The following is a 10,645-nucleotide window of genomic DNA, read 5'->3' on the forward strand; positions in this document are numbered from 1 at the left end:
AAAATAAAAACGATTATACATGGGCACGTGGATGCACACAGCACACAAACACACAGTTGTGATAAACTGGTCACTATTTATCTTCCACTGAGTTGCTGCCCTTAGAAGATGTTATCCTCCCCCCCACCCCCATTTTTGCTTCTTTGGCTTGGCTAGAGCAAAGTTTAGTAATCCACAATAAAACATCATTGAAGCCAGGCGCAGTGGCGGGAGCCTGTGGTCCCAGCTACTCGGGGAGGCTGAGGCAGGAGGGTCCCTGGAGCCCAGGAGGTAGAGGCTGCAGTGACCCTTGATTGTGCCACTGCACTCCACCCTGGGTGACTGAGTGAGACCCTCATCTCTAAAAAAAAAAAAAAAATTATTGAATAAGGATTTTGAACTTTGAGTGACAATGCTGTTTACCTCCTCTCATGATCATGGTAGCATTCTACTCTGTTGAGCTTTCCTTAGCTTTTTTCTAAGAAAGTCAACATCCTTCAAGTCAACTTCTGGGACCAGAAAACAAGGCAATGGGTCCTTCACCTGAGCGGGAATCCCAAGCAGCTTGCAGTCCCTGCTCCCCCTTCCTTTCTCTCCCTTCCCTTTCCTTCCCTTCCCTTCCCCTCCCCTCCCCTCCCTTCCCCTTCCCTTCCCTTCCCTTCCCTTCCCTTCCCTTCCCTCCCCTCCCCTCCCTTCCTTCCTTTCTCTCTCTTTCTTTCTCTCTCTTCTTTCTTTTCTTTCTCCTTCCTTCCTTCCTTCTTTCCTTCCCTCCCTCCTTTCCCCTTTCCCTCCTTCTCTCTCTCTCTTTGTTTTCAAAATAGGGTCTTGCTCTGTCACCCAGGCTGGATTGCAGTGGCACAATCATAGCTCATTGCAGCCTCGAACTCTGGACTCAAGGAATCCTTCCTCCTCAGTCTCCCAAAATGCTGGGATTACATGCATGAGCCACTGAGCCTGGCCCCTGCTCATCTTTCTAATCCCTCCTCCCACCTCCCAGTGGATTTGCCAACTGCAAATTCATTTCATTCAATCAAATCCAAATTTCTCAGCTGGGCATGATTTGGCCTCAACCTCCCCTTCTGCCTTCATCTCCAGCAATTTCTCTATTTTGCCATTTTCAGCCACACCAGCCCATCATGCCTCAAGCCTTTCCTGTTTGCTCTACCCAATCGTATTCTGTCCACTTCTTCATCTTCTTTTTTAAAGATAGAGTCTCACTCTGTTGCCCAGGCTGGAGTGCAGTGGCACGACAATGGCTCACTGCAGCCTTGACCTCCTGGGCTCAAGTGATCCTCCCATCTCAGCCTCCCCAGTAGCTGTGACTACAGGTGTGTGTCACCATGCCTGACTTCCTGCCCACTTCTTGACAAGACCAGCTCTTTCTTGCAGTTCCACGTTGAGCCAACAGGTCCCTTTTTCAGAAATACCTTCCCTAATCACTCTATGGGAAAAACTGCCCATCTCCTCTTAACTCCTCCAGTTTCCCTACCCCATTTCATTAAACACCATCCAGATTTATCCAAAATCATCTTGTTTATTTATTTGCTTGCTGACCATTTGTTTACCCCACTGGAAGGTACGTTCCAGGAGAGCAGGGAACTTATCTATCTTGATCATTGCTGATTCCAGCATCTACCACTGTACCAGGCACCTAATAGGTTCTCACTAACTTTTCATTAAATGAATGACCAAATAGCTTCTCAGCTCCCAAGGGCTGCTTGCAAAGTCCCCTGTCTGGTGCTCCTTGCAAAGCCCCCCGCCTGGGTCCTGGGGGAGGACAGGGCTGAGTGTGTGCTGCTGTGATTGCAGACAGAGTCCTTCAAGCTGAGTGAGCCCTACAGTCAGTGCACGGAGGACGGGAGTGACGTGCCAATCAGGAACATCTACAACGCTGCCTACTCGCTCCAGGTAACAGACTGGCGGGGGCGCCCAGCCCTGGGTTTATGGCCCAGACCCAGGAGACAAAGTTATATCTAGGCTGGGGTGTGGCTTGCACCAGGAACTCTGGTGAGGTTCCCTGGGGTTCATCCAGAGACCTCAAGAACAAATGATGCCGGCTGGTTCCAGTCCTCTGCAGTTCGTCTGTAACCAGAGCTTAATTGATTCACCGAGGTTTCTGTGGAACTCAATGTACAGCCGAGACAGACCCACCTCCTAAATAGGCCTTGGCAAGGGAGGAACAGGAGAGAAGCGGTCTGGGAGAGACACTGGCTGAAGGGTCAAGAGCATGGCTTCTGGGCCTGCTGGTGCCCCTCACTCGATGATGGCCTTGGGCCAGCTGGGTTCCCCTCAGCAACCACAAGGAGAGGTGGGATTGGATCAGGGCCTGCTAATTTGCAGCTCCCAGTCGCCTTCCAGGTGGCATACCTGGTTTTTCAAGAGCCTGGATGGTGTGCAAAAGTCAAGGAATTTCACAAGAAAATCCAGATTTCCAGCCTCTCGAAAAAATGAAACGATACGGCAACACTGAGCCCATATTTCCTGCAGGATAAACAGTGGGTGTAGCTACCCCAATAACTGAAGCAGGTGTTCTCTGGCTCCCACAGTTTTCACTACCCCTCCAGTATGTCACTTACATCACTGTCTTCTGTAGACATTTGACTTTTCAACACTTAAGTGAGATGATCTGTTCTGCCTCCTCTCACATTCTGGGAATTTATAGTTCACCTCCTACCAGGATACCCCAGGGAGTCCATGAAAATCAGCCCAGCGGAACAAAAGGACCAGAAACCTTCAGCACTGAGTCTTCCAACTTAGATGAGAGCTGAGCTGAGAGGTGGTGTAGACACTGAGTAAAAGAGGACTTTTGGGCCAGGCATGGGAGCTCATGCCTGTAATCCCAGCACTTTGGGAGGCAAAGGTAGGAAGATCACTTGAGCCCAGGAGTTTGAGAGCAGCCTGGGCAACATAGCAAGACCTTGCCTGTAAAAAAAAAAAAAAAAAATTAATTACCTAGGCATACTGGTGCACACCTGTAATCTCAGCTATAAGGGAGGCTGAGGAGAGAGGATCCCTTGAGCCTAAGGGTTCAAGGCTGCAGTGAGCCATGATCACACCACTGTACTTCAGCCTGGGTGAGAGAACAAGACCCTGTCTCTAAAAATAAAAAAAGTGAGCTCATCAGAAAGATACTTCTGGATGATATCTAGTGAGATACATCTAGTAAGATGTACACACACACCTTACATGTGTCAATTCATTTCATGCTCACAACTTCATGAAGTTGATATTATTATAAAGAAAGCAAAGCATCTGAGAGGTTAGTAACTTGCCTGATGCCAAACAGCAGACAAATAGCAAAGCTGGGATTTGACCTGAGTAGCCTGCCTTCAGGAACTCTGCTATTAACTTTTATGCTATAAGCTCCATGGATACTGTGGTAGCTTATGATCCATGAAGATCCAACATGGAGGGGTTGGGCTTGAGAATAGGAACACAGGGACTGTGTTTATTTCTCTCTGTTTCTTGACAACTCCTCCAATTTTCCCACTTATCTTTGTGTTGGCACCCACATGATGGAAAATGACCACCCAACTACTGCAGCCCCAGCTCAGCCCCATCTCCATATCTCAGTTAGTCTAAATTCTTAATACATTGGCCAGGTGTGGCTCATGCCTATAATCCTAGCATTTTGGAAGGCCAAGGTGGGAGAATCACCTGAGGTCAGGAGTTCGAGACCAGCCTGGCCAAAATGGTGAAACCCCATCTCTACCAAAAATACAAAAACATTAGCTGGGCATGGTAGTGTGCACCTGTAATCGCAGCTACTTGGGAGGCTGAGGTGGGAGGATCACTTGAGCCCAGGAGGCAGAGGTTGCAGTGAGCTGAGATCATGCCACTGCACTCCAGTCTGGGCGACAGAGCGAGACTGTCTCCAAAAACATAAAAAATAAAAATAATAAATAAAGTATTAATACATCTTCCAGCTTGCACCCTTTGCAGTTCCGGGACCATGCCCAGCCCAGTTGGCATAAGGGGCAGGTTCATGTGGTTGGCCAAGGCTAAGGGAGGCTGAACCCCTGGGCTGAGGGCTGTGCAGGAAACTCCCTGGCATCCCTGAGCAAAGATATGAATGGCATCCCTGGGTCTCCTCTTTCAGATCTGCCTTCATTCATGCTTCCAGACAAAGATGGTGGAGAAATGTGGGTGTGCCCAGTACAGCCAGCCTCTACCTCCTGCAGCCAACTACTGCAACTACCAGCAGCACCCCAACTGGAGTGAGTGAGACCCAGCCCCAGCCTCGCATGCCCCAGGACCAGGGTCAGCCTAGTCCTGGCAATAGGCACTCCTGGGACTCCACCCCTCTTGCCTTTTGCATGAGGGAGCTATTGGTTGAGAGCCATTAACTAGAGTTTTACTTCTGTTGTCAAGCCTGGCTTAAATTATGCTTTGCAACTGACCACCTTAGTCAACTCCAGGAGGTAGGAAAGGTGGATATTACCTTTTCACAGAATAGATGGCCAAGGCTTAGAGAGGCTAAGTGGCTTGCCCAAGGTCACACAGCCAGAAAGGAACAGAGCTGGATCCAAACCAAGGGTGGTCTGACCTTCAACTCACATCCTCAACCACCACTGCTTTCTGTTTCCCAACATCACAATGCAATATGTGTTTCCGGAGAGCCAGCGTTGGTAGAAAGTGGGAGGAGAAATCATTAAAATGAGACTGTGGGGCTGTCCTTGGTGACCCGGGGATGCCCAGGAAGGGTCCTGTGGCTCTAAAGCTCACGCTGCCCTCTCCCTTGTCCCTCAGTGTATTGTTACTACCAACTGCATCGAGCCTTTGTCCAGGAAGAGCTGGGCTGCCAGTCTGTGTGCAAGGAAGCCTGCAGGTATGTGGACCCCAAGGGGTGAGACGGGTGGCTGGGTTGGGTTGGGCCGCCTACACTCATGCTGTCCTCTCCTCCCTTAGCTTTAAGGAGTGGACACTAACCACAAGCCTGGCACAATGGCCATCTGTGGTTTCGGAGGTAAGTTCTTCTGCCCACCCTTCCCCACTCAAGCCCCAGCCTGGAGCCCCACTGACATTTTTGCTGTGTCCTCTGGCCTGGGACATGGTCCAAGGGGAAAAGAATTACCTTGCGGAGGCTGGGGGACAAGTTGGGGAGCCTGAGGCGGGAGGCTGGCCCTGGCCTCTCAGGCACCCTCAGGCCCACGCTTTCTCTCTCCATTGTAGAAGTGGTTGCTGCCTGTTCTCACTTGGGACCAAGGCCGGCAAATAAACAAAAAGCTCAACAAGTAAGTTTCCTCTACCCTGTTCCTCTGCCTCTGCCCGCCCAGCCCCCAGCCTTCTCACTTGCTTCTGTATGTGTATGGCCAAATCCTCTTTTTTTTTTTTTTTTTTGATGGAGTCTTACTCTGTCACCCAGGCTGGAGTGCAGTGGTGTGATCTCAGCTCACTGTAACTTCTGCCTCCTGGGTTTCAGCAATCCTCCTGCCTCAGCCTCCCAAGTAGCTGGGATTATAGGTGTGCAACATCACATCTGGCTAATTTTATATTTTTAGCAGAGATGGGGTTTCACCATATTGGCCAGGCTGCTCTCGAACTCCTGACCTCAAGTAATCCACCTCCCTCGGCCTTCCAAAGTGCTGGGATTACAGGAGTGAGCCACCAAGCCTGGCCCCCTCTCCTTTTCATTCACTCACTCATTCATTTCCTCAAAGTTGGGAGACAGTGAACTCACATCTGTGAATCATGCCATGTGAACTCACATTTCTCTAAGCCATCACTATCTCCCTCATGCCCACTGCTGGGCCTGCCTGCCGTGACAGCCAATCAGGCCAATCTGGCTTCCAACATTCATAGAGCACTGCCTAGGTGCCAGGTGCTGTGTGAGGTGCTGGGGGAACCAGGACAATCAAGCAGACATGGTCTCTGTCCCCTGAGGTACTTACACTCTAATGATAAAATAGACTTTGACCAAGCAATTGCAAACCATTAAACCAAGTGTTGCAAACTGGTGACTGATCCTTGGCCCAAATCTAGCCTCATGAAAGCAACCCATTATTTCCAGATTTTCCTGAAAGTTCAAAAGTTCTGGCAAGAACGACCCTCCACTGTTTTGTAGCACCGAACAGCTGAGTAATACTTGCTCCTTTGGAATGAGTCATGGTCCAGTTCACCATCGTCTTATCAAGAGGCAGTTTAGTGCAATGGTTAAGAGCATGGACTTTGAAGCTAGATCTAAATGAGCTGGAGTACTGGCTCAGCCAATTATTGACAGCGTAGTCTTGGACAAGTTCCTTAACCAGTCTGCATCTCAGTTTCCACATCTGTGAAATGAGGATGATGAAAATATACATACCTGCCTCATAGGGCTGTTGGTAGAATTCAATCAGTTAATTCACATAAAGTTCTTAAGACAGTGCTTGGCAACACAGGAAGTGCCCCACAAATGCTTGTTGCCATTGTGCCTATTATCATATTACCTCAACTACCCTGCTCATGTACATTACCTGTACATACTTGAGATTGCAATCAATCAATTACAAATGTCAATGTTTAATGAAGAACAGGGTACAATGGCAGTATGGCTGGGTCAACTGACTTAATCTGGAAGTTGGGGAGCAGTTCTTGAGTGAATGAATGACCTGAGGACCAGATCCAGGCTGGAGATATGCTCTGGGGTGTAGACAGAGCCCTTATGGGCCAGGTTCTAACATCCCCAAGGAGCTCAGTGACTTGGCCATGCTGCCAGCTTGGGTAGGAGGGAGACAGCCATGCTGAGGACTGGTGATCTGGTAGGATGCCAAGGCTCTTGATTCACCTGTTGGAATTTTGCAGGACAGACTTGGCCAAACTCTTGATATTCTACAAAGACCTGAACCAGAGATCCATCATGGAGAGCCCAGCCAACAGTGTGAGTAGAGTAGCTTCCTTCCAGGACCTGTCCTGGGCCTACAAATGTGAGCATCTGCCTGGCCTTGGGGAGCAGAGTCAGGGTAGGGGGTTCCAGCCTACTCTAGGAGGGCTGCTGTAGGCTAGCCAGGTCTCAGGTCAGAATGCACAGAGTAAGAGGAGACAGGAAGCCTGCCTGCTTCTTCCTCCCAGCCTGTGCAGGGTCAGGGCTGACCTGTGGCTCCCTTGGGAATCAGGGTTCCTGTGTGAGGCCAACTTGGGGGGAGGTTCCTCTTGATGGTGTGGCTTGGCCTCTCTTGCAGATTGAGATGCTTCTGTCCAACTTCGGTGGCCAGCTGGGCCTGTGGATGAGCTGCTCTGTTGTCTGCGTCATCGAGATCATCGAGGTCTTCTTCATCGACTTCTTCTCTATCATCGCCCGCCGCCAGTGGCAGAAAGCTAAGGAGTGGTGGGCCCGGAAGCAGGCCCCCCCATGTCCAGAAGCTCCCCGCAGCCCACAGGGCCAGGACAATCCAGCCCTGGATGTAGACGATGGCCTACCCACTTTCAACTCTGCTTTGCACCTGCCTCCAGCCTTAGGAACCCAAGTGCCGGGCACACCACCCCCCAAATACAATACCTTGCGCTTGGAGAGGGCCTTTTCCAACCAGCTCACAGATACCCAGATGCTGGATGAGCTCTGAGGCAGGGTTGAGAAGACAGATCTAGTCAGGACCACCAGCCATGGTCTAAGGACATGGACCGGGTGCCCCCAGACGTGCGCACAGGGGACCCTCTGCCCCACTCTGGGCTTTTCAGAGACTCTGACCAAAAAGCCTGCTTTAAACCGCAAGATGGGGCCTGGGCATGTGCAGGAGGACCCATCGGGTACTACGCAGCAACACTCACAACTGTCCAGGCTGAGATAAATCTCGGGACCTGAACTATTAGCACGTCACTAGAGACTGGGGGCTGAGGCAGTGGTGCTGGCCCAGGCGAAAGCCAGAGTGAGGACTGATGCAGCTCTGTATGGGTCTTGAGAGGGAAGGACTCTTCCAAAGCTCCAAAGCCGAGGGTTTCACCCACACTGCCAGCCTGGGTTGGGGCCCAAGGATGTGACCTTGATTGTCAAGGCTGGACAGCTCCTCCTGGATGCCAAAGATAGGAGAAAATGTCAGCCCTGAAGCTGGAGCCATTTGTGAATAAACTGTTCTTCGACATTGACACTGGAGAAAGGTGTCCTCCATGCCCTCGGGCAGCAGAGAACTGGCCCAGGGCCCTTGGAGTGTTGGTGGAGATCAGAGTGCCGTGGTGGAGGTCTGGGACTATGTTAGAGTGTCCTCACTTTGGGGCAGAGGTGGGCCCAGAAGATGGATCTGATTATCCAATTTTGTGGATGAAGAAATTGAGGCACAGAAAGATTAAGTTACTGGCCCAAGGTGACACAGTGAGGAGGTGGCAGAGCTAGGATTTGAACTCAGACAATCTGACTCCATGATTTTGCACCCAATTTGTGTCTGTGCCTTTTAAAGGATGAGGCCTATGTCACTTTGGGTGGGGACGGGGAGCATGGTGGGCCATGCTCTGGGCAGCTGTTCCAAGACAGAGCTGACCTCTCCATCACCAATGGCCTGTCCCTCACCGACAAGCCAACTGCCACAGATGACCCACTTCATACCACATTCACATCTTTCCACCTGAAATGGCTAACAGGTATTAAATCCTTGGTTGGTGTTTAAAACCAACCCAAGAACAGGGTGTTAGGTACTGTTTTAAGCACCTAGGTAGGGTAGCATAGGGGACTGCAAATGGTGTTCCGCAAAGCAAATCCTGTTTTTGACCATGAACTAAGAATTTTATTTTATTTTATTTTATTTTTTATTTTTTGTAGAAATAGGATCTCACTACGTTGCCCAGGCTGTTCTTGAACTCCTGGCCACAAATGATCTTCCCACCTCAGCCTCCCAAAATGCAGGGATTACAGGCACAAGCCACTGTGCCCAGCCAAGAATTTTTATTTTTGCTTTTAAATAGCAAAAGAAGAAGATTCTGTGACTCATGAAAATGATGTGAGATTTGAATTTGAGTGTCTATAAATAAAGTTTTATTGGTACACAGCCACATCCATTTGTTCAAGTTTTGTTTATGGCCATTCATGCACTACAGCAGCAGAGTTGAGTAACTACAACCCAGACCTGCAAAGCCAGCAAACCCTAAAATATTTTCCCTCTGGCCCTTTATGGAAAACTGTGCTGACCCTTGGATGAGCACATTCGATGGGTATGATTATCCCATTTCGTGGATGAAGAGACTGAGGCATAAAAGATTAAGTTACTTGCCCAAGGCGACATAGCTAGGAGGTTGCAGAGCTGGGATTTGACCCCAGACAGTCTGACACCAGAGCTGGTGCCTTTTATCACTCAATTATTTTGCAGCCAATCTGGTCTGTACCTTTTAAGAGTGAGTCTGATGTCATTTTGGGTGGGAAGAGGGAGAGGCTAAATACCCTGGCTCTAGGGCTAAAGGAAGTCCTTCATCCGTGGGTGGGGAAGGTCCACATTTCAGGACTAATCCCTTCATGAGAATGGCTGCTAGTAAGGGCAAGAGTCTTGGTAAAAGAGAGGGGCTGTAGGGACCCTGTCTGGACCTGGGCATCCCTGGTCCAACTCAATCCCAGGCCTGTGGCTAGAGTAAGCCTCTGCCCTATGTGGTGTTTCCACCAGACCTTATGGGGCAGGGCATTGCCAGGAGCCATGCCAGCCAGCAAGGAGGAGGTCATGGAGACCCCAGACTGGAGGGAGCTCCCCTGTGAAGTGGGCTCAGGAGCCAGGTCCATGCAGGTGAGGATTGGGCTACAGAGGCTGTGAGCCTGGCTCTCATCCACGCTGGGCTCTGGTGGCTGTAGCCGGTGCTGACAGGGAACTTGCAGCGGATACCTACCTGAGCAATGCACAGACAGGAGCTTCCTCCTCCTCCCCCATGGTGGGGGCAGGAGGTGCCCTCAGATTCGTGGAATTGGCCAGCCTCTGCCTGATGGAGGAACACTTCTAGTGAGGCTTGTCAAAGGCAAGGCCACGAGAATCCAAAGCCAACAGCTGCTCAACTCTCCCCAAGCACACGGGCGTGCACACCCAGCAAGCTCCAGCTGTCTCCATTCTTGTTTGGCTCTTGCAGTGCCCAGCATCGCCTTCCCTCCTTCTCCACTTCACCCTTCCAGGCCAGCTGCAAATGTCAGCACCTCTGTAAAGTTTTCCCTGACCCTCTTCCCTTGCCCCAAGATGTTGGAACTTCCACCATTATACAACTTTCACCCATATATATAAACATATATATATATAAACCCTGCCTGTTTCATATGTATATAATATGAAATAATATATGTATATATTATATATGTATAATATATTTATATAAATATTATATACATATGAAATAATATATGTATATATAATATATAATATATATTATAGATATTATATATATAATATATTATACATATTATATATATATATGAAACAGGCAGGGTCTTGCCTCTGTCACCCAGGCTGGAGCGCAGTGGCATGATCATAGCTCACTGCAGCCTTGACCTCCTGGGCTCAAGCAATCCTCCTGCCTCAGCCTCCTGAGTAGCTGGGATTACAGGTGCATGTCACTACCCATGGCTCATATTTAAATTTTTTATAGAGACAAGATCTCACTATGTTGCCCAGGCTGGTCTTGAACTCCTGGACTTCAAACAATCATAGCTCACTGCAGCCTCAACCTCCTGGGCTAAAGCAATCCTCCTGCCTCAGCTTCCCAGGTAGCTGTAACTACAGAAGCACACCATTAT

General features: G+C 49.6%; 1 protein-coding gene across 1 annotated transcript in view; it reads left to right on the forward strand.

Moving 5' to 3' along the window:
- SCNN1G (sodium channel epithelial 1 subunit gamma) overlaps nt 1-8,791 on the forward strand; it is a 33,863-nt gene extending 25,072 nt beyond the window's left edge. The window contains exons 7-13 of the mRNA XM_032155925.2: nt 1,789-1,887; nt 4,079-4,196; nt 4,729-4,807; nt 4,888-4,945; nt 5,152-5,213; nt 6,760-6,835; nt 7,137-8,791. Of these exons, the coding sequence (XP_032011816.1) occupies nt 1,789-1,887; nt 4,079-4,196; nt 4,729-4,807; nt 4,888-4,945; nt 5,152-5,213; nt 6,760-6,835; nt 7,137-7,517 (873 nt within the window). The 3' untranslated portion in view covers nt 7,518-8,791. The remainder of the gene's footprint in view (nt 1-1,788; nt 1,888-4,078; nt 4,197-4,728; nt 4,808-4,887; nt 4,946-5,151; nt 5,214-6,759; nt 6,836-7,136) is intronic.
- Nucleotides 8,792-10,645: the final 1,854 nt, after the last annotated feature.

Source organism: Hylobates moloch, unplaced genomic scaffold (genome assembly GCF_009828535.3).
Source record: "Hylobates moloch isolate HMO894 unplaced genomic scaffold, HMol_V3 SCAFFOLD_6, whole genome shotgun sequence".
In the NCBI taxonomy this organism is placed as follows: Eukaryota; Metazoa; Chordata; class Mammalia; order Primates; family Hylobatidae; genus Hylobates; species Hylobates moloch.